General features: G+C 42.5%; 1 protein-coding gene across 3 annotated transcripts in view; it reads right to left on the bottom strand.

Annotated features, from left to right (window-relative positions):
• phlpp2 (PH domain and leucine rich repeat protein phosphatase 2) overlaps positions 1–24,946 on the bottom strand; it is a 43,158-nt gene extending 18,212 nt beyond the window's left edge. Inside the window, exons 1-6 of one of the 3 annotated variants that reach the window (XM_054771185.1) lie at positions 24,667–24,946; positions 23,728–24,056; positions 19,773–20,053; positions 17,484–17,617; positions 3,532–3,722; positions 3,064–3,189 (exon numbers count right to left, since the gene is read on the bottom strand). In XM_054771185.1, the coding sequence (XP_054627160.1) occupies positions 3,064–3,189; positions 3,532–3,722; positions 17,484–17,617; positions 19,773–20,053; positions 23,728–23,910 (915 nt within the window). In that variant the 5' untranslated portion in view covers positions 23,911–24,056; positions 24,667–24,946. Of the gene's footprint in view, positions 1–3,063; positions 3,190–3,531; positions 3,723–12,796; positions 13,035–17,483; positions 17,618–19,772; positions 20,054–23,727; positions 24,067–24,666 lie in introns of those variants that run through there. The other 2 variants (XM_054771186.1, XM_054771187.1) reach the window with 2 other exon arrangements.

Below are 24,946 nucleotides of genomic sequence, written 5' to 3'. Positions count from 1 at the left end.
GAGGCTGTGCAAGTGTACGTTGGTAAACCTCACTCGCTCTGCCTCAAGAGCTGCGCTGAGCACGCGGTCGACAGTCCGGGCTTTTGGCCGTGTGGTCAGCGCTCTCGCCTCCCATTACGAAGGTCCTGTGTTTGAGCTCGGGCGGTGCGAAACAGGGCGGGTTACATATGCTGACAGTGCTATATGAATATATAGCTTATTATTTACGCACATATTGACCACAATGAAAACAACTTAAAATACGTCACTGCGCTTTATGTTGAAAAACATGCACCGGAATCGCCTCTCTGCCGTGTCGGCACTTGACAGCTTGTCACATGCGAAGCCTGTCTGTGCCAGCGTGTGTGATCGCTCACATTTCCATCTCATTCAACTTTCTGGCGTCTTTTACCTATTTGCAGTGCCTCTCTGGCGGTAGCTAGCTAGATCATGTGATAATCAAGCTAGAAGTGGTTATCACATTCATGCTAAGTTACTTTTTAAAAGTGTCACTTAACAATCTTGCTCTCTTGTTATCTTTATAACACTTATGGCTTGTCTTCTAAACACTAGATGTGTATCTGAGTTGCTCAACAAACACGTCGTGTGTCCAGCTTTAGACAGTCATGCTATCACAGGGGTCTCCAACAGGTACTGTAGCTCATATGCTAGCGGTAGCCCACCAAAGAATATTTGCTTCACCTCTTAGTAGTTTTATAACTTCTATTCAAACATGACGCCAGCATTTAATGACAAATGAGCACATTGAGTGGAGTACTTTGTAAAAAAAGTATAATTAAATGCTGGCAGTCATAAAATAGCTCACCTGTCCTTTCTTTTGGTCAAAGTAGCTTTAATAGTGCTGCAAGTTGGATACACCTGTGCTAACCGTGAATTTATACTCTTTATACAGGACACATTTGTATAACAAAAATATTGACATTATTTTATTTGTTTTATTGTGTTATTTTGAACTAAAAATATATTATTGAACAATTCATCTCCCATGTATTAGTTTTACACTAAAACAGGCATCGAATTAAATTTAGTTTTGTGTCAAATAGTACAAAATAGTCACACAATACGATCGGACTAAATAGGTATGAAAAAGAGGCTCAACATTTTAAACTCTCACTTAGAGTACGTGCTCTCAGCAAATTTGCCATTAAATCAACAGTTTTGCACTGTTTTCGGTTCATGTTCTGCTGGTTGTTGAAAAGTGTTAAATAAGTTAATAAGTAAATTAAGTCATAAAAAAACATTAGTAAAAAAAATGGCAGATGCAGCAGCGGTACGACACAGCGGCGGCAGTCCCATGCAGCAGCCCACCACCACAGCTTCAGAAGATCCTAGGGAAAACCCTGTAACAATTACAGCCATGGGAATTCCATTACACCTACCACTAACAATTCCACGACATATATATAATAGAAGATCCTTGTAAAGATCTCTACAGGTTCAGAGAACATGTCATCCTCCCAAAATCTTAGAAACGCTTCAGTCTGTTGCAGTGGAGTATACGCGTATAACCAGTGAACCTAATCCACCGAAAGCCTTCATCAGTCATCTCTCTCCTTAGAAACATCTCTGTCTAAATACAGAGCACTCTAACCCAGTAATCCATACCACCACAGCAGAGACATACTGTAAAGACAGTGCACTTAGAGTGAATCTGCAACTAATTGGATTCCCTTTTTGTTCTGTTGGCTTTCTCCTTTCATGGCTAATCATAGGCCGCTTCCACCTCAGTGGACACTATCACAAAGTCTGGCCGGCTTCAGTAAGAGGAGCGATGGCACAAAAGTCATTAAACTCAACAAAGCGAGCTTAGTGTAAATGACTGATGCCACACACGCTCATCAATCACTTGATGAGAGAGAATGGGCCAGAAAAATAATAGAAACGAAGGCATACTGCGCTTAAATGACATTTGTGGTGCCCCCGTACGGGTTGAGTTCAAAATGCTTTTGAAGACATGCTAGCACACATGTACAGTTCAATAATCCCTCGCTTATCGCAGTTAATTGTTTCCAGACCCGACAGTGATAAATGAATTTTCACGAAGTACGATTTCTTATTACAGTCCTGGTCATCATTATTGGCACATAATATAGAATATGGCCTGAAAAGATTTATCTAGTGAAAACAGCTTTGGGCTATCATGTTTGATACAAAACAGCAAATGATAAAACAACAATTCAAAACAAAACAAAAGGAGAAAAAATAGAAAAAGTGAAAGATTGCTGTGACACTGGTATTGGCACCCTTTAAATCAGTGTGGGGAAAAAACCCTATTTTGACTCAATTGTGACAAATCAGATATAGAATCACCTGTGTTAAACCGCCAGCGCCCACATGATGTGAAGTAGCCAATGAATTATGACCCTAAGTGTTTTTAAAAGCCACATGTCATTCTCTGTTCCTTTGCCACAATGAACAAAGCCAATGGAGCTGTCTCAAGACCCAAGAAGTACTATTATTAGCAAACACAGGACCTCTAAGGGATATAAGGCCATCTCCAAGGACTTTGGTATCCCTGTTTCAACAGTGCGTAATGTTATTAAGAAGTTTGCAAAGCATGGAAGTATCAAGAACCTCCCTTGACATGGGGGGGAAAGGAAAATCCATGAGAGAGTCTTGGACGTTTGGTGTGAACTGTGGAAAAAATATGACATAAAACATCCAAAGACCTGCAAGCTGATCCGGAACGATCTGGGCTAATGGTTTCAACTCACACGATACGCCGCACACTAAACCAAGCAGGACTCTATGGGCTGAACACCCTAAAGTTACAGTGTATGTTTTGTAGAAAGTCAATCCAACTTATGGACTCGAACTTTGGGGTCTAGTAACAATGCCACAATGCGGCGTACTTGTCAGAAAAATAATAGCACAGGAAATACAGTATGGGTGCATGTTTTTGACCAATTTTCACCCTTTAGTGTGCAGCAGTTCAGGGGTAGAAGAAGAGTATGGCGTGACCATAACTGATATACTGTAGCTGTATTAGGGACAAACTGGGAACAAACACAGCAAGGCAAACAAGATGGCAGAAGCATATTGTGTTGTGTTTCTCCTGCTTACTTTGGATGCCTGTCGATGCCATCGCTGGTAGTCGGTCAGTGTGTCAAAGTTGACAAAGTAGGTCTGAGCCTGCGATCCTGCCGAGCTGAACATCAGACAGTGTTGTCTCCGCTTCACCTCCTCCACCTCCACAACACAAATACACATTATGAGGACAGTATACAGTATTTATTATTATGGCTGCAATTTGCAGTGGTGTACAAATGCACTGTATCATACTGAGAGATGATATTATGGTATGGTATGATATCTCGGTTGTCTTCTTGAGCTACACAAGTGGGGAAAAATATCTGAAAGACTTCTCTGTATGATGCAGTGCGCAATAATGATGCCATTAGACTGTGCATGTATTCCTTATAAAGCAATCAGAGTGTGTATATGGTTAAATGTGTTTCATGGAAGTTAATATATATTTTGGAAGTACTGTAACATGTGCATTTCGCCTGCCCTGAACTCTTGACTTCTCACCTTTCCACCCACAAGAGGCAGGATGTGCATCTTGCCTGTCAGGCTGTCTTTCACGGAGGCCACAATGAGACAAGTTCCGCAGAGAATGACCTGCCGCTCGGCCCACTTGTGCAGCTGTGTCTTGCCCTTCCTGACGCTGAACACGCCCTTCAGCAGGGTGCGCTCCTGCTGGTCGGCATTCACGGGTCGCTCTGGAGGACAGAGAGAGACAGAGACAGAGAGCGTCCTCACTGTGAGGGTTAGTGCAGAACCACAAACATCTCACTAATGGACAGGAAGCCTCACCTCCGTCTACTGTGATAAATAACATCAGCTAATTCATAGCAAATGTTCCCAAGCTCAGTAAAGTCACAGGTCAGCGTGATTTCACCTACTGATTAGTTCACTCGCTGGCTTGCTATTTCCACCGAGTACACTTACATCAGCACTTACAACTATAAATGTTGTCATGCTTGCGTTTTAATGTACTACCACCAATTTATCTTATTTAAAAAGAGGTATGCCCTATGCAACATCGACACCAAACAAAGCCGGGGGCTCCTCCGGCTTTTGCATTTGTGGGGGTCTCCAAACCCTTTTGAGAAATTAAACAAATCACTGTCTTTCTGGTTGTCTTTCTGAGTGTGTAAATACGTCCGTTAACGCTGATTATTATGCTATATACCTTTAGTGTTTTCATTTCTGAAAGCTCAACATTGTGTAACATTTACATATTAACACTTATTTGTTTAAAAAAATGAATAAACTGCAGCAACAACTCCTTTTTTTTATCTTTGAAATACATCTATATTGCCGGGACCAGGTTATGAGTTTAGCTTAAGTTACCATGGTGACATAGCCGCTTTACAAGAGAGCGACCTTCATAGCACAGGCAAGCAAGGCTTTAGACTCAACACGCTCCGCTAACCCACTAAACTTCGTAGTACACCCCTGAGGTCTTACGATTTTGTTCAGGATCGTTATTGCGCTGCATATATTTGAATTACAGAGAGACACAAAATCAAAACCACAATAATAAGTTTGCAACAGATGGCAACACATAGATGCATGCAAAATGCACTGTATCCCAACGAGCACATTTTAAAAAATATGTTGCTTACCTTTTTTAGAAAAACAAAATATTTCAATTAAAACTGAACATTATTATTATTGTGAAGGTAGACTCTTTAATACAGCTCGTGTATTGGATCTCTTGATTAGGTGGTGCATCATGTGTACCTAATGTTGAGTCCGACAGCATTTCTCAGATTCGGTGGCCATTATCAGCTGTTAAACTTCAACGGTGATTATTTGATCAGGGATTTGATTAGATACTATGACATTTAGGAGGTACGAAGTCCAAACTGTTATTAAAATGCTGCTGCGTCAACATCAGCTATAGCGGTGGTTTGCGGTGAATCTTCAAATTAAGAGAAGCGGTAATGTTACAATGATGAGACATGACATTAGATTACATTATCTTCACACCTCATGTAGTCAGCCAAAGCATGCCCAACATGAGAAAATGAAAAAAACGTTGTCCTCCCATTCCATGTGGAAGTGGTAAGTTTTTGGCTTCTTACTTAATTAATAATTGTACAATTATTTATGATTATTTATATAATAACATCATAATAATAATAACACAGGCTACTGTTGTGGCAGTACTACAACTAAAACTCGACTACAAATCCTGACGTCACTTCCTGTCCACACGTCCGGAAGACATTTATTGAAACACACATGAGCACGAGTCTTATTTATGTCTTAAATGGCTTATTTTCTCTGATTATATCTAATATTGGGTAATAGAAGTGTAAAGGCGATTATGTGGTGTTATTTAATGTCTAGAGGGCTCTAATCATGTTAAAAATTGTATTTAGAAAGCCATAAATAGGTTTCGTATGCTCCGACTACGAAAATATTGCATTTATTCATATTGAATCCTACTTTGCAGAAATTCCCTTGTCGCGGTTGGGTCTGGAACCAATTAATCGTGATAAGCGAGCGACGACAGTGTATCGTTTTTATATTTTAATATTGTATACTGTACATTGACTGATTTTTATGGCGTTTTCCTTCAACTGACTGGCAACCGTCCTTCTTTGCATCACCTTCCCTTTCACTTGTCAAGGACATCCAACTGAAGGGAAAGCCTGTCTTTTATGTTTGCCAGCAAAACCGATTATGAACTGAGCAAAGAGCTTAAAGACAACAAAGTGGCAAGCAGCACATCCACTGCAGTGTCTCTTCCTTGCACCACAGAAGACATTTACGCCCTCCTGGAATCATCATTATTATCATTTTTTGTGAGTTTCCACGTTACCTTAGTCACCAAACATATGAAGTATGTGAACGAGTAACATAGTGCTTTGATAGACTGTTATGAAAACATTTCAACGTACCGCCCTCCCTCATCTCACATAATCTAGTGTCTTTATTACCATTGCTCAGTGGAGGGTGTATGAGCAAACTGCATTACTGCACGGTGCACCAACTGCTCAGCATCACACAACAACTCTCCAGAGAGTCCTAAACACATCTCAGGGAAAGGTGGAGCCTTGCCCAGGCCATCTTCTCTCATTGGCTGCCATCTGGAAGAGCCTACAGGGCCAGGATCCAAAACAGCTTTTATCCAAAGGCCATCATCTGTAATTATCCACGTGGAGTTACTGGATGAAGGCACTAGAATCTGTCAATATATTGAGGACCAAATTACATTTTGGTGCATATCTGGATAAATGTGCTTACTTCCTCAGGAAACAATACAATATGCATCTTAATAGTACCATGCAAAAATCAGATTTGTTGTTTCCGTTATGCTGTAAATGTCATTCAGTGTAACAGGATGGTGTACATGGTTCCATTGATGCCATAGTGCCTTCATCCACATCTTCACTAATCTGCAATAGGTCCTTCCTTGGCCAATGTGCCACCCCTCTACAAAGTTTTGCAGACATCTTTTTAGTATGTTTTGTATACAGTAATAACGTAATCCCTCGTTTATTGCAATTAATTGGAAAACCTTCGCAGGTTGAACCAGTGGTGGACCCCCAACTCCCACAGGAACAGGCTGGCTTCCGTCAGGGACCGTCAACAGTGGACCAGGCGGCACTACTCACTCAGCATACGGAAGACAGCTTTCAAGAGAACAAGAAGGCTGGAGTAGTGTTCCTGGACCTCAGCTGCCTATGACACTGTCTAGCATCGTGGACTCCACCTAAAGCTGCTAAAGACCATACCGGACTGGCATATGGTGAAATTCATCATGGAGATGTTGTCAAACCGCAGCTTCACTTTACAAACCAGTGATGGACAACACAGCAGGCTTCGGGGGCTGAAGAAAGGCATTCCACAGGGGTCTGTCCTCACTCTGATGTTGTAAAAAATCTACATCCACGACCTACCATACACAACATCACGGAACTATGGCTATGCCGACGACATGGCCATTATAATACGATGACAAACATGGGAAGCAACAGAAGATGGCCTAAACCAGGACATGGGTATCCTGGCAGCCTATCTACGTAGCTGGCGTCTATAACTCAGCATTGGCAAGACAGTAACAGCAGCCTACCATCTACCAAAAAGGAACTGACTGTACTCATCAAGAGCAAGCGCATGGAGATCCAGCAAGCACTGAGGTACCTTGGTGTATATTTGGACAGAACACTGTCCTTCAAGCAACATCTTGAAGAGGTGACGGCCAAAGAGTGTTCAACGGTCTCAACCTCTAATCCGACGTCTTGCGGGCACTAGTTGGGGTGCCTCTGCCAAGGTGCTACGAATCTCCACGCAAACCCTGGTCTTCTCTGCAGCTGAAGACTGTGCTCCAGTCTGGTGAAGAAGCCCCCATGTCGAGAAGGTTGACGTTGTTATAAACAACGCACTTTGGACCATAACTGGCTGCCTTAAGCCCACTCACGTGTTCAGCCTGCCAGTGCCAACGGGAATAGCCCCGGCTGGCCTCCGATGTGAGGCTTCTACCCTTGCCCTAGCCAGGAAGGCCCTGAGACACGACTGGCACATTCTGCACAAGACCACCATGAGTGTCGCCCCCAAGCAGACTCAAATCCCGCCGTCCTTCCAATAAGGCGGCACAAGAGCTGCTTAGTTCCATCCCTGAGGACCTGTCAACAGATGCATGGCTGGCCGCATCGTCCACATGTATCCACCGCTACATCCAAGACCCGGGACCTGCCCCGTCGGCAGTGGACCCTGCCGGACCGCCTGCGAACTGCGATTGGACACTTCAAAGCATCGCTGAGGAAGCGGGGCCTGGCAGACCAAGCTGCATGTGAATGCGGGGAGCCTGACCAGACTGCAGACCACATTATCACCACCTGCCCCCTCTACAAACCACCCTCAGAGGCCGGCCTCTTCCATGTGGGACATGAGATCAGGACGTGGTTGAACGCTACTGAGCTGGATATTTGTTGATGACACATGAAGTATCACAGGACACATTAACTGTAGACAAACAAGCATTCACACCGTGTTTTTGGACTGTGGGAGGAAGCCGGAGTACTCGCACAACCACAGGGAGAATACGCAAACTCCACACAGAGATTCAAGATTCAAGATTCAAGAGATTCAAGAGATTCAAGAGAGTTTTATTGTCATGTGCATGGTAAAACAGCAGTTATACCATGCAATGAAAATCTTATTCTGTTCATTCTCCCAAGGAAAAGAAAGAAAAACACAAGAAAGAATAAGAACATAAGAAACATAAACACATATACATAAATACCAAGAAATTAAGCAACAACAACAGAAGAGACATTAATGCAAGTAAATAATACAAATAAATAAATAAATAAATAAAGTGCTATGAGTGTGTGTTGCGTGTGGCGTGTCTGAGTGCTTCATTGAGAAGCCTGATGGCCTGTGGGTAAAAGCTGTTTGCCAGCCTTGTGGTCCTGGACTTCAAACTCCTGTAGCGTCTGCCTGACGGTAGGAGTGTGAATAATGAGTGTTGTGGATGTGTGCTGTCCTTGATGAGGTTGTGTGTTCTGCGTAGGACTCTAGATGTATAAATGTCTTGCAGTGAGGGGAGGGCTGCCCCAACAATGTTCTGTGAGGTCTTGATCACCCGCTGGAGTGCCTTCCTATCACGTGTTGTACAGTTACCGTACCAAACAGTGATGGAGGCGGTAAGGACACTTTCGATGGTGCATCTGTAGAAGCAACTCAGGATTGTGGTGGACATGCCAAATTTCCTCAGTCTTCTCAGGAAGTACAGTCTCCTTTGGGACTTCTTCAGAATTTGTTGGGTGTTGTGAGACCAGGTGAGGTCCTCGCTGATGTGTGTGCCAAGGAACTTGAAGGTTTCCACCCTCTCCACCTCAGTCTCATCAATAAACAGGGGTCTATGTGGCTCCTTTTCCCTTGTTCTTGGGTCGATGATCATCTCTTTAGTCTTATCTGTATTGAGAAGGAGATTGTTATCACGACACCAAGCTATGAGGTCCGCCACCTCTCTTCTGTATGATGTTTCAACACCACCAGTGATCAGTCCGATGACTGTAGTGTCATCCGCAAATTTAATGATGCTGGTGTTGTTCTGGGAGGCCACGCAATCGTAGGTGAAGAGCGTGTAGAGGAGTGGACTCAGCACACACCCCTGTGGGGTCCCAGTGCTCACAATTCTTGAGCTGGATGTGCGGTTGTGGACTCTGACTGACTGGGGTCTGCCTGTGAGAAAGTTAAACACCCAGTTACAGAGGGAGGGAGACAGGCCAAGTGTGAGGAGCTTATTTGTGAGTTTGTGGGGGCAGACTGTATTAAAAGCAGAGCTATAGTCTATAAATAGCATTCTGACGTATGTGTCCTGGCCCTGTAGGTGAGAAAGGGCTGTGTGGATGGCAGTGTTGACTGCATCATCCGTGGACCGGTTCTGGCGATATGCAAACTGTAGAGGGTCCACAGTTGCCGCCGGGATGCTCTTTTTGATGTGGGTCATGACTATTCTTTCAAAGCACTTCATAACAATAGGAGTGAGTGCTATAGGGCGATAGTCATTCAAGCAGGTCACGTTGCTCTTCTTGGGTACGGGCACTATGGTGGTGGACTTAAAGCAGGTCGGTACAGATGCTTGTGCAAGCGACAGGTTAAATATGTCAGCAAGCACATCAGCTAGCTCTGATGAGCAAACCCGAAGTGCACGTCCTGAGATGTTGTCTGGGCCTGCTGCTTTTCGTGGGTTTGTTTTGTTTAGAACCCTGCGCACATCAGCTGATGTCACCATGAGAGGTGCGTCCTGTGTGCTCCCCAGGTTCAGCCACCCTCTCTGCTCATCAGAAGTTTGGGTGTCAAAGCGGGCATAGAACTCGTTCAGCTCATCTGGAAGTGTGGTTTGGCTGGACGTGGCTACGCTACTCTGCTGTCGATAGTCTGTGATGTGCTGGAGCCCCGCCCACATGCGCCGAGGGTCTGAGGTGGAATAGTAGCCCTCCAGCTTCTGTCTGTACTGTCTTTTGGCCTCCCGTATGGACCTCCTCAGGTCATATCTGGCCTTTTTGTAGTCATCAGCGGTGCCCATGACAAATGCAGTCGAACGAGCACGTAGCTTAGCCCTTACATCACAGTTCATCCACTGTTTTTGGTTAGGGTATTTTCTGTAATACTTGGTGGTGGTAACAGTCTCTATACATGTGCTAATGTAGCCAGTAACAGCAGAAGCATATTCATCCAAATCAACAGTACAATCTTCCCTCCCCGCTGCAGTTTTAAACACATCCCAGTTTGTGCAGCCAAAGCAGTCCTGAAGTACTTGATCAGTTTCTTCATTCCATACTTTAACTGCTGTACTTACAGGGGGAGCTTTTTTGAGAAGTTGTCTGTACGTTGGATAAAGGAATATAGAGATGTGGTCAGCCTTTCCAAAGTGGGGTCTTGGAACAGCCTTCAAAGCACCTTTCATGTTGCAGTAGACTTGGTCCAGGATGTTATTTTCCCTTGTGGGAAAGCTCACATACTGGTAATATTTGGGGAGGACAGTCCTGAGGTTACAGAGGGTGAGAGAATTAATATCATTAGAAAATGAAATGTGTTTTACCAACAAAGCACTCTCTCCTACTAAATGCCTTGATCCCTAGTCCTCTCTACAGTTGGGTAAATAAGCGTCCCTGGCCAAAATAATAGTAAATGCATGCTACTGGTAAGAGATACAGTATGAATACAGTATTACATGCAGACCACATAGGAGATATTTTACACCACTGAATGTTATCAGTGCATCAAGCCATCTGAAAATCATTAGTCAACTGACGCAACATGTTTTCACCATAAAGAGCCAACTTCTCTAAAACAATTGCTCTCCCTCAAGGTCTGTGGTGCTATCAGTTGCTATGGAAATGGGTTTGTTCTCCAAATCAAAGTCCAGTCCGAGCTAGTAAACCTTCCCCTCTGCAAATAAAACTGACCATCCCTTGTGACTTGACAGGGGTTAAAGTGGGTTAACCACTCCTAGACACCGTTTTCACGACTTGATGTTTTATTGGACGAGAGAGCAGGATGACAGATCTATTTGCCACACACCAAACTTTGTGAAAGGCCCCCTGTGGGAAGGCGGCCAAACCACGAGGAGAGCGAGACGAGTGAAAGATCAGCGTGGGCTGCAGCTCTCACCCTGGAGTGTCGTTGACATGTCACTTCACACGGCGTGCATGGCGAGCAGCGAGGGTGATGCAAGGTTAAAAACATGATGTGGAATTATTAAAAAGTGGACAAATTAACTACAACGGGGTGGAGGACTACAGAGGACATTAAACTTGATCTTGACATCATAGGAAAAATGTGGTCCTTCATGCTTCATTGCTCAGGCCGTTGACTCATACACCAACAACACGGTAAGGACAAAAGTATTGGGACATGCTGCCGTTACAGGAAGTGAAAATGAAAGAATATACAGTGCTGATCCCCCTTTTGCAGCTACCACTCTTTCAAAAAGACGTGTGGTCAGTTGTCAAGTTCTTCCACAACAAACTCATCCAAGCATGCCTTGCTGGACCTTGCATTGTGTACTCAGAACACAAAACGGCATTCCCCAAACTGTTCCCACAAACTTAGAAGCACAGAATTGTCCAAAATGTCTTAGTAAGATGAATAATTAATGTCCCCATTTTTTCCACATGACAGTAAATCAAAGGTCCCCAACCACCAAAAGATTTAGACGCAAGATAAAAATATGGGGAGAAGTTATTTGTTTTGTCATTTTGAATTAAAGTTCAAATGAACTATCCACACCTTTCCATAATGGCACTGAAGACATTATTGCCATTCCCGTCCAACAGTTTGTGTATGACTGGATGTTCGGCACCAAAATGCAGTATAAAAACTCCTGCACTGTTTTGTACAGTCTTTTAATTTGATATTTTGCTTTTCTTTGTTTAATCGGTACATGGCAATAGACAGTCTGTCAGATATTTGACAGAAACGAGTCGGTCCGTGCGGTCAAAAAGTTGGGGACTTGCGTTTTAAGTGATATTTGTGGCGGCCCATACTGGTCGTGCTCAAAATGCTTTGGCAGACATGCTACCATTCATGCAACCTCTAACTCATCATTTCTCTAGTGCTCATTTATCTCCACGTTTTGCTTGATGGTGGCCAAGTTTCGGCTAAATCCCCTAAAGTTACAGTGTTTTATGGTAGCATTAAGCAGTGTGAAAAGTTTCAAGTCAATATGTCGTACAGCGCCACTGTGTGGAGCATTTTTCAACACAGTATTGATGCATGTTTGACAAAATGTTCCCCCTTTTGTGTGCAGTGGTGCAGGAGTAGAAGGTTAGCTAACATAAGACAATCCATACATACGTCAATTATACAGTAAAACATTCACAAACAGTATACGCCAACCCCTGATTGATCATTCGTTTTTACAAGGCATGTCTCAAGACAAGCACACAGCAAAACATAGCTCAATAATGATTACGAACTTCTGAAGGACGCCGTGAGACATTTCAGCCAATTCAGCATCACTTTACAAAGTAAGTCTTCCGTGCCAGTTCCTGCCTCATCTCCTGTAACAAGACCGATCTCCATCTGCGTGATATTTATACTTTTCAAATCTTTTTTTAATCACATAATGGCTCATTTCAAAGCAACTGACAAGCAGTTAAAAGTCAGAACTTAGAATAGCAAGCTCTAAAGTCAGCCTGACAGATCGCTCTTCTTGGTTGGACTATGTACGCTTCTTAAAAGCCAATTGGCTTTGACAATGCAAAACACAGGCAGGGAATGCATGCAAACGTTGAGCATTCAATGACAGATTTTGTGTTCTTACCGTTGACTTTTAAAGCTTTTGGCCTTTGTGAAAGATATGACGTTGCCTTGCAGTCCAAGAATTAGGTCTGTGGGTTCATTAGTGTGTATTGTACAGCTTGAAGGACAGATTGACTCTAACGAGAGAGAGAACATGTTGAGGATGACAGACCGCTCCATCACAGAGACCTCATATTACAAGGAGCTGTCAGGAAATGATGGGGATTTTGCTCGTATGCTCGGGGCCATTGCGCTATCTCATTTTTCCACCAAGTCATCTACTCCTTGTAAAGCTCTTCCATGTAAAAGCACATGAAACACGTACGTTCAAGACATGATTATTATGACCTGGGAAACAGACTGCTGTCAAATCCTGCTGGAACTCATTCTCTCTGTCCTAAAACTGTCCAGGGTGTAAATGTATGATCTTTTCCTGTCTTTGTGACACACAGATGATCATAAGAATGAATGACATCATCTACTAAGATCACTTTTAGAGAGAATTAGCAGTGAAATCAATAATTTATAGCAAAGAGGTTAAAAGGCTACACCAAGCCTGCAAAATGTCCTTTTATGAGAAACTAGTAATACAATGTTAATACTATAAATATTATAGTATTTTTCAACAATTTGAAATAAGTCTCAGCAGTGAAGTGTGTTGTCCAAAATTTACACTGTCTAAAAATGGTTTTAATAAGCCCTGCTGGAAACAGTCTGTAGCTTTAATGCTAATAAGTTGTGTGTGTCCACGCCGGTCTCCGACAGAATTTGTGGCTCCATGAAGCTATACTGTGCAATTTATCCATTTTTTACATATGCAGTAGATCCCCGCTTTTCGCGAGTTACATTCTACACCTACCAGCAATTGGTAACAGCCGTAAAAATGTGCATTTTTTAACACATGGCTCGCTCTCCGCGCCCTTCCGAACCCTTCTGCTCGCTTGACGTGGACATTCTCCTCCGATTTTGGAACGACATTTGCAATAAAAGTGACTGTTGTAATTATTTGATTCGATTCAGCTCCAGAAGCATTCCCTTCTCTCTTCAATTGCCACTCTTCACTCACACACGATGCAGGTTTAAGCCCTATATATACCCTCACACACTTATGACATGCATTTAAACTATAAATTGTATAAACACTCATCACTAATGAATGATAATTCAGCTTCCTGCAAGTTTTGACTGAGTGTTGAAGGTAGTGCTTCGGTAGTTTGGCGTCTCACAACGCAAAAACTATGATGCATTAAAGAACTGCGCTCAAAGACCACGAGTGTGAAATCTCAATCACTGATGAAAAAACATTATCAGTGAGGCATAAAGACATTTATGCAGTACATTTGAGTTATCACATATTTATAAACGATTGCCAATTTAGGGTGAATGAGATGTGTTTTCTGCAGGAAAAAATTGCCTATTTTTCAAGAACAAAAAAATATTTGACCAAAAATCTGAGAATTTGAATGTCAAATGTGTGAAAATCTGCTGTACAGTGAAACTCCGCACGTGTACAACGTAATAAATACCATATATCACACACAACAACGTAATATTAGGGAAAAGGTTTAGCAACACTAGCATAGCTATGTGAGTCATATTTGAACAGCATCAGCATCTTAATAGTTGGCCTATTTGCTGAATGAAAAGAAAATGCTAAAACTTGACTGATGAATAATTGGCAGAGCTCCAGGCTTTATTTTAAGCGTGTTGCAAAGCCTGCTTTTTTTAACCCAAAGCTGTCCTCCATGAAGTGGTGGGCACATACACGGGGTGGGCTCATCTGGCTAGGGGTGGGTCAGATGTGGTATCAGGTCCATGAGGAAGGAGGTCTTTCATTGTCATAAGAACTTCATATGCGGCCTCTTATATCAGAAGTGGAACAAACAAGTGAGGAAGATGAGAGATTTTCTCACGTTTGGTAGTCATAAACAGGCTCTTGGGACACAAATTACTGCTATCGCATTATTAAAAATCAATCCAACTTATTACATTTTAGCAGACTGAAGCTTTCATTGTGAGCCAAACCAATATTTTGTTGGCGGTACCTCACTTCTCTCGCATGACTCATTCAGGGACACCGGTGGTGGGTCTCTATCAACTTTGCCGCCCCAGTGGATCAGTGCCAGAGATTAGAGCAGGCCATGTTACAGAGCTCCCAGCAGCTGCACGGGCTGACCCACACAAGCACTGGCCCTCGAGCCTGCAGCATTTGTTTTCACTTGCAACATTTTGATGAAGTCAGCATTTAGTAATGATTGCTCCCTCATCCGTGTTTTGTTTTCATCTCAGCAGGAGTGTGCGGGGGAGGCTCACAAAGCCTCAAAATGAGTTTCTTCATCAAATAGGAAGATGACGATGGGAGGAAATAAGGAGACTGCGCGGTCATTTTTTACTGTATTTTTTTAACAAAACAATAAATGAACAAAAAGATAAATGACAGGAGACAATTATGTACCCTAATTTTCGGTGTATAAGCCACTACTTTTTCCTTAAACTCAAAACCCTGCGGCTTATACAGCAGTGCGGGTAATTTATGGCCATGTTCTAATCTCGTGACATCTCCTTGACTTAAACACTACTACTAATTGTTTAAATACTGTGCCGCTTGTGAGTCAGTGAGGAAACGGCAGCTCCTTCTTTGGCAGTCACGAGCTATAAGGGAACTCACGACGAGCTTGTCAACCCATCGGAAATAGCAGGAGGTCATTACTCAATATAACAGTCTGACTCACGGTGTCATCTTAGAAAGAATGCTAAAATCGTCACACAGCAACTCAACACTCAAAAGGTTTCCCATCATGCATTTCTTCCCAGCAAAGCGTTTCATTGGTGATGGCTGCCTAAATGAATCATGGCAGCGCCCCGGCAGCCATGGCCGATGAAATACCCTGCTGGGAAGAAATGCATGATAGGAAACATTTAAAATAGTTGTTTTTTATTCTAAACTCGTATTGGTACTTCTATTGGATATTTCTTAGCTACCTTTTGAGTGTTAAATTGCTGTGTGATGATTTTAGCGTTTTAACTAAGATGCCACCGTGAGTCAGACTGTTGTATTTGAGTAATGACCTCCTGCAATTTCTCATGGGTTGATAAGCTCGTTGATTGGCTCCTGTCAAATCAAGAGCTACCTGGTCCTCACGGACTTGTGCGCGCCACAATATGCCATCTTATCACGTGGACATGTGTGGCATATAGTCCGGTGCGGCTTATATATGCACAAATGTGTTTTTCTCTCTAAATTTAGTGGGTGCGGCCTAAACACTGGTGCATCTTATACACCGGAATCACGGTACATATTTGTATGTATTAACAGCTCCAAATGAACTAAATAAACATTTAACTCAAGCTAAAAGACACCACACGTCTGAAAATCTATTTGCCTAACACCTGTCTCTTTAATAGTAGCGCAACAGTAAGAGTACGTTAGTGAGTGATGAGAATATCTACTTACTGTTTTTCTGTTTTCTGTTTATTCAGACCAGTGGTTCCCAAACTTTTTACCGTCGCGCACCCCTTCAGATATTTGACTTGAAGCCATGTACCCCCTATTCCTGCATGTAATTTAATTTGCATGGTCAAATTTTGGTAAGTTTTACATGAACACTGATAAAGCAGCATCCAAAGCACAAAAATACAAACAACTAGAGACAAAGCCTCATTTTCGGGGGAATGCCCACTCTCTCGTCCTGACACGCACGTACATGGCCAGGTTTTCACAGCGCGGCGATCGGAACACCAACATAAGTGAAACCTTCGAGATGAAACACTCTTAATACACAACATACTCATCAAACTTACGTATTTGTTCATATAACTCACACAGCAACGAAGAACTTCATGCTCTGGCTCCTTCCTTCTGTCTGTGCGCTCTGCGCTGTGAGGCGTTCAGGCTCCCTCGTACTTGTGAGTGTTAGGCACTAATTGTGTTTCATTTTTATTCACATACCCCCAATGACAATTGGCGTACCCCACTTCGGAGCGTTTGGGAGAGTGGAGTGCCAGTTTGCACCTTTCAAACGTCCTAAATATAGACGCAAAAATGCAGACCACAAACAGTTTCAAGTTTGATCAATCACATTGCGGGTACAAAATGATTACATTTGCATCTCCTCCTCCCAGTATTTTGTGGGTCCCGATGATCTGCATATGCAGTATTTTGCATATTCATGAAGGCAAACACACAGAATGGATTGCCATTGCTATTTTGCTTATTTGAGAGACGCAATCCTTGGTGCACCCTGTTAGTAGATTAGCTTTGCGCACACTATCAAGTTTGCACGTGTTTTTAGACACACAAACGTGTGTTTAGGTGGCAACATAAAGCATTTTCAGTGCAACATGTACCTAGCAAGTGTCATCAATGTTAGGGATATTGTGTTGTTATTGTTTATCACTGCTGGCAGGTGTTCATGTTGGTAGAAAATCAGTATTTAATGTAATATGGGACTTTTTGTACCCCTTCTTACCAAATACACAACAAGGGAAAGGACACTAGGTGATGATTGACGATTCATTCATCAAAAGGCAAACACGCACCCACTCACCGACCACAAAATTAAGCACACTCGGAGTACAAGAGCTGGATGAAAATTGTGCCTCAATCACACTGATGGTGTGGAGGAAACATGACTTCTATCAGTTCCCATTGAGCACACAATGAAGACAGATGATGATGATGATGAGCCCTGTGGGTGTGTCGTACTCACCACTGTAGAAGCGGATCAAGCAGCTGAGGTCTGAATTGGCTGCCTCCTGCTGCACACGCACCGGGTCTGCATAGCCCATGGCAGCCAGATAGTCATAAACCATCTGGAGAGGCCGCTCTGTGGGCTCCAGCCTCCTGCACGACGCAAGCACAAGGGAGTATGCAAAACGTTGTTTCATAGGAGACTGACTTCATTGTGGAGGGGTTTGTATTAGAAACAGAGCAATATTTGCACATGTGGAAAACTGTTGGGCCTCTGTTGCAATAATATAACTATTTATATTATTATATTTATATTATTATTATAAAACATCCGTCCTGCTCTGCAAAGGCCCACAGCGTGCACTGAATACCGATGGTGTGGCTGGACATTTTCCTGCAGCTTTTGCACATACGTTCTGGTGAAAATATGATTTATTTGAATATTGCGGCGCACATGTAATGTCCGAGGTGGCGTGGGAACATTTTACAGCCCTCGGCAGTGACATGAGGTCCTACCCTCGCAGCCTGTAGAGTAGCTACATACAAACGGCAGAGAACAATGCCACTTCTCTGTCATCTGCATGACCTCAATTTATTTGGCAGGGGTCATTTAATAGACCTCTTGTCCTAAGCTGCACTCTCTGGGAGGAGAAGTCTGGAAAACGTTACCAAGTGGGAGGAAACTGGAGACTGGCTCTGTAGGACAATGTCACGTCTGCCCACAGAGCACTTCAAGGGAAGCCCCAAGAACACAGGATGGGTGGATGCCCTGCACTCCGTATGTTTCATCACTTCATTCATTTTACCATGGAGTAATAAAACACAATTTTCCTCAACAGGACAAAACAGTAAACACGTTTTTACTGGAATCAATCCATAAAAAGACAAGCGGTCATCATGTCCTTTACTTATCTTCAGTGTTTGCCTCATATTTTGCAGTCCAAGCTTTTTGATGTGTTTGATACTCGTACACGAAGCCCACTCAGCTACTATACAGTAAATGCACTGGTGCATGTGATAATGTATTAGGTATGCCCTGACAAAATATCACCCCCTTACTTACCAAAAGTGTTACAATTCCACACATGTGGCTTAGGAGCGCATGATATATTAGAACCAGCCCAGTGGCCAATGTGATCTCATAAGAATTGAGTAGAAAAGGGTTTAAAAAGACACTGTAGTACGGTGCAAACTGGACTATTAAATGGTATATTTTGAACAAAAAATCATACTGCTTGCCATTGAACGCTATACAGCTAAAAGTGCTATATTTTCCCATAACGCTACAATTTGCCGTGAAATTCATATATTGTGCAAAAACAAATGTTAGATTTTGCAATAAATACGCTAGCTCAACATGAGATGTCAAATTAGATATTTTAACATAGAAATTCTATGCGCCGCTACACTATACTGTATAGAAAGGCACTATAGTATGGTTCAGACTATTTTTTTTGCAACGTGAGTTACATTACACCTGTACTATGGCAGAGACACATTGCTGAGAATGCTATATTTTGCAAAGTGATATACTATATATATTTGGCCATAGGAAAAGTTATATTTTGCAATAAAATGCTATAATGGACAATCAAATGCTATGTTTTACTATTTTTGCAATAAGAATGCTATATTTGGCTGTAAAATGCTATATTTTACCATAATAAAGCTATTTCTGGCATAAAAAACCTCCCAGATTTTGCAGAAACAATGCTATATTTTTCCATAAAATACTATGATTTAAGATCAAAGGTTATATTTTACCATCGTAATGCCACACTTGGCCACTACAACACTCTACAGTATATTGCCATAATGTTATCATGTTATTTGTGCATAAAATATTTGGTTTTATTTAATATTTTGCCATATTTACAAAGTAATTAGGGGGTTTGGGGTAAGGCACATTCTTTTCCTGCTAAATGCAAGCTTTTCCAAGTACCAAAAAGGTACATTTTTGACTAACAAAAATGTATTACTAACCCTAGGAAACCCTCCAAGGTCAACCAAAAATAATGTAAGCCGTGAAAGGTAGAAGGAATGCATCATCCTTCTGAAAAATAGTGAAATGAAATGTAATTAATGTCCTGATTTTAAATGCTGGAGATTCATGTTATTCAATTTAAATGGATCCATTTTACTGGCAAGCAGAGAGGCAATTTAAGAGCAGCGGTGCAGGAATATAAAGTGGAGCGGCTCAGCAAATCTACCATCTTAATAACGTGAGCGTATTATTTGTTGGTAGTCTGCAAGAGATAGGATGTACATTTGAGACTCCGTGCAAAGTGAATATGAAATGTGTATTTACCTGAGCAGGTCTCCATGCAGTTGAACATAGAGGTCCTGTCCATCCCTCTGGACACACATCTCCTCCACTGTGGTACTGGTGGAACACAGAACCAGCTGCAGGTCTGGCTGAGGGGTGGAGGAGGCCTGGGGCCCAGAGGCAGGTAGCTGGGGGTCCACAGTGGCCCCATACAGGCACACACAGCCCCGCTGGGTGTCACTCTTCAGCCAGTCTCGTTCCCTGGATCCAAACCTGGTCTTTCTCGTCATGCAGCCCCGACTGCCATTACGCTTCATGTTACGCTATGGACAGAGATAGAGCCAAAAAGACATTACAATGACTTGCATCCGTTTCCAACTTCAACGTCAATTACGTCTCGCTTCCTAAAATGTCAAGATTGATGTCGTACAGCTACCTACAGACACACACACACACACACACACACACACACACACACACACACAGCTGTTGGTATGTGTCAAGGATGCGCCTTGGCCTATGTCACTCTCTCATCTATTGAGAATATTCATGCACAAGGCTATGAATGTACAAGTCACATGATTTGTGGTGCTCACCTACCTAGACATTTGTCCTGTTGGCAAATCATCACAACGTGTTGGCCTCATGCTCATGTAATATTCAATAAGTCGCCACAGCATGTCATCATTACATGCTACATTTTGCAGTAAAAATGACATAACTTGCCATAAAATCCTAAATATTTGACTATGAAGTACTACATCTGTCCATAACATTATGTAAAACAAACGCTATACTTTGCATAGCATAACAATGATATATTTTTCAGTGAAATTCATGTATTACACAAAACAAACGCTATATTTTGCATAAAACATTCTATGTTATAACTAAAGTGCTATATTTTACTGTAGCAATGCTATATTGTGCAGTAAAATTGATATATTATGCAAAACGAATGCTATATTTTGCTATAAATATGCTATTTCTCCATGAAACATATTTTACATTTAGAATGGTATTTTTTGACATAGAAATTCTGTATGTCACCATAAAACGCTGTATTTTACACTAAAAATAAAATATCTTGTCATAAAATGCTCTGTTTTACAATTAAGTTCTACATCTGGCCATAAAATGCTACATGGCCATGCGGTGTTGTGTTTTTGGGAATAGTCAGGTCAAGAATCACGTCTTCAATGAAGATAAAAGTAAGCGGAAAAGTTCATTTAGGCCTCAAAATCAGACGGACTCAAAATCAGAAATAATGTCAGTCAGGCTGTCGGATGAAAAAAAAACAACTCCAGGATTCGAAGATTTTCTCAAGAAGACGACACCAGAGATTATTCTATTACAAATTAGTGCAAAGAATTGAGAATCTGCAATCAAAATCAGTGTAAAATTCTGCAAATATAAGGATGGATATATCGCTTCTGAAAGCAGAAGTGAAATTTTATTACAAAAGCCTGTATGAAATGATCACGGATGTTTATAATGATGTCACAAACAGAAAATGGAGCACCGAGCAAGGCAATAAAAGCACTAAGAAAAGTCAAGGAGTTGCAAGATGAAAATGCGGACTTGAGCGCTGCTCTTAAGGAGGTTAAAACCCCTAGAGAAGATATCAAGGCTCTACAGGATGATATTAAGGTATTACTGATAGGGTTCTGAAGGATGATATCAGGGCATTATTGGAAGACAACGCTGCCTTGTGCGCTGCTCTTAAGGAGGCTATAAACCCTATGGAAGCTGCCTTGCGTGCTGCTCTTAAGGAGGTTAAAGACCCTACGGAAGAAAATAGAGCATTCTGCAATGATATCAATATTCTACAGGATGATACCAAGGCGCTATTGAAGGATAATGCTGCCTTTCGCACCACCCTTGAGGAAGAGAAGGAAGCAAAGGAAAATATCACTAAGCAAATGAAAAACTGAATTGACGACACAGATCAGAATGCACGAACGAATGATGTGGTCCACACGGGGCTCCAAATGACACCCAGGTCAAGAGATGTTCCTTCAATAAAGCAACAGATTGCTAACTACAATCAAAGGAGGCCGATGTAGATATCGACAGCATGGACACTTGAGTCCCACTATATGGCAGAAACAACACCACACCCTGAAACTGCTGAAACAGGGAAAGAAGCCGAGAGGCGCAAACGTCTACATGAACGAGCATCTGACAAAACACAATGCCGACATCGCTTACAAAGCACGGGACTTGAGGAAGCAGGGAAAGATACAAGGCACTTGGAGCACCGACGGTAAAATCTTCATCAAACTAAATGGAGGCCCAGGAGAAGCAAGAGCAAAGATATCAGTGATCTGGATGCATATTAAACATCACATTATTGTGACAATAAGGATAATGGAGGACATAACCTACAAGAAAGGACAACGCAGCGAGAAGGACTACATTCAATAACAATGACCTCAAGCATATTTAAGCAAATTTGACTTATTTTTTAATCTAAAATTAAGCATTTTCAAACATAAAAATGGCTAAATGAACTTGACAACAAGCGCTCTAGCCTGTGATCCTCCATTTAGCCTGCTTCCTTAGATCACGTGTTGTCTTGGCCATTTCAGTGTTGCGGTTTGTCAGATGCTCCTTCGCATCAGGCGTTTGTACCTTTCATCTTCTTCCCCTGTTTCAGGAGTGCGGTTTCGAATTTCCTGTTCGTGAGCTTGACGATGGTGACGGGTGTAGCGCCGTTGCTGCCGTACAGGTGTCGATGGTTTGGATGTCTACGTCCACCTCCTTTGATTGTAAAAAAGTGACAACTTGCTGCTCTGTTCAAGCGTCATCCATTTCGTCTGGTTCATCCTTATTCCCAACTGCCCTGGCATAAGACCTGCGTTTCATCCGAAGCCCTGTCACGATCACGTCATTCATCCGTGTGTTCTGCTCCATGTCATCAATAGTGATCTTCAGTCGCTCAATGATTTCCTCCTTTTCTTCATTATCTCGTTTGAGAGCGGCCCTCGGTGCTGCATGACTATCCTGTCATTGCTTTGTTCTCCACCCTTAGACTTTGAACTTCATTCCTCAAATCACGAACTTCCTGTTTAGTGGAACCGATGTATTGTTCCATGTAATTCAGGCTCTGTCCTGTGTGGTCCAGCCCCTGCAGTTTCAGTAGTATTAGTTCCTAAATTAGTGTCCTGTCGCATTTTGCCATAAAATGTTCTATTTTTCCATGAATGTGTTATATTTGACAGTAACACTACTAGATTTGGTTATAAAATATTATTATTATGCAAATGAGACATAATGGAGCAACATGTCAACATGGAGGAAACACTAAGCTCTGACAAGGATGGTTGCGGAAGCTTAAAAACTACTTCAGTTGAGTTTTTAACAAGAAGAAATCTATGGCATCGTTCATAAACGATGATGATTTTGATGACAGTCGTGTTACTTCTCCTGCTTGACTGCTTTAATATGCAAATAGGGCGTGATGGGTTATCTCCTTATTAAAAGCGATGTCACTCATTGGATGATGTCAGTGTGCACTCACAGCAGGCCACAACATTAGGTACAGCTGCTGCACGCACAGATTTGATCACATGGTTATTGTGGTTGCACAAGTGTACCGCATGTTCCGGTGGCCGTCATGAAAGCAGCCACTAAAATAAAACACAACACTGTACAATCCAGCGGATGTCAATAGGTATGTGCAGGTGTACCTAATAAATCGGCTTAGGTAAGCCAGGCATGCGTGCACGATTCTTGACGTGCACTAAATTGTATGTTTAGTATGTGGCATCTGCGCTTGTGTGTGTGAGAAATTCCTTGCAGGATCGACTGGAGTGATCACAGCTCAATCATCCTCGTCATGTTTGTGGGAAATAAGAGAGCGTTACATCATTTTACGATCTTTGTGTACACTTTGCCCTGTCATGCAAGGAGAAGACTTGCAATGGAGCCCATAACACTTTCAACAACGATCACCATCATCATTGAAGCAGACATGGTAACAAATATCACCTGCCTTTAGCACCCTTATTCCGGCTGCAGCAGTACGGCCACCGCGACCTCCAGTGTGGATGAGCCCGGATGGATGGTGGAGCGCCGTGTCCGGCTGCCTGTCGATGCAAGCCCCGCTCTCTCTCTTCTCGGCGGCGGTGGCGGCAGTGGCGGCCACGGTGCTGTCAGGCTGGTCCTCCATCGCCATCGCTTATCCGCGGACTCCGCACGGCTCTCAAGTGGCTGACAGCTTCCTACTGCGAGGCACACAGTGGAGCCCGAGTGGGAGCAGCGCCGCCATTGTCAGCCAGCCCGGAGCCGACTGCTTGCTTGCTGCCTGCAGGAGGGCCTCTGCTGCTGGATCATTAAACATGACATGGGCGGGATCAGGGACCTTATTATTCATTCAGCAGCCACTGCCCCTTTCCAAGAGAAATTAAACATACTGTCGTCTCTAAAATGCCAACATTTCTCTGCATTATTGTCATATACGATATCTGGAGGGGTGTTTCCCTTCTTTCTGTAACAGAAAAGTCATCGTAAATGTTGTATCAATACACTAATGCCGTTTATTTTCTTAATTTTTTTCTTAATTTTCCATAAATGCTCTATTTCACCATTAAGTTTTGAATTATTATGATGTTTTAATTATTATTTTATTACTATTCTTTGATATTTGGTCATGCAATGCCAAATTAGAAAAAGCTAATGCTACATTTTGCTAAATATATATCGATTTAGCAATGTTTTAGCATAAAACCTTTTACAATTAAAATATTATTGCTCACCCTAAAAATGCAATACTTTGCCATAATTATGCTACATTTGATTTGATTTTGTGATATAAATGCTAGACTTTAGCATGTTTTTACATTTTATCAGAAAAATGACTAGTTTTGCCCATAAACTGCTATATTTTGCAATATCTCAGCATAAATCATTCCATCCATCTTCTATCGCTTACCCGAGGTCAGGTCACGGGGCAGCAGCCTAAGCAGGGAAGCCCAGACTTCCCTCGCGCCGGCCACTTCGTCCAGCTCCTCCCGGCGAGGTGTTCCCAGGCCAGTTGAGAGACATAGTCTTTCCAAGGTGTCCTGGGTCTTCCCTGAGGTCGGACATGACCCGAACACCTTCCCAGGGAGCCGTCCGGGAGGCATCCTGACCAGATGCCCAAGCCACCTCACCTGGCTCCTCTCAATGCATGAAGCATTATATTTTACAATTAAAATAGTATAGTTCACCAA

This window comes from Dunckerocampus dactyliophorus, chromosome 3 (assembly GCF_027744805.1).
Source record: "Dunckerocampus dactyliophorus isolate RoL2022-P2 chromosome 3, RoL_Ddac_1.1, whole genome shotgun sequence".
In the NCBI taxonomy this organism is placed as follows: domain Eukaryota; kingdom Metazoa; phylum Chordata; class Actinopteri; order Syngnathiformes; family Syngnathidae; genus Dunckerocampus; species Dunckerocampus dactyliophorus.
Note: the sequence above shows the minus strand (reverse complement) of the source record. Positions and strands in the feature narration are given on the sequence as shown.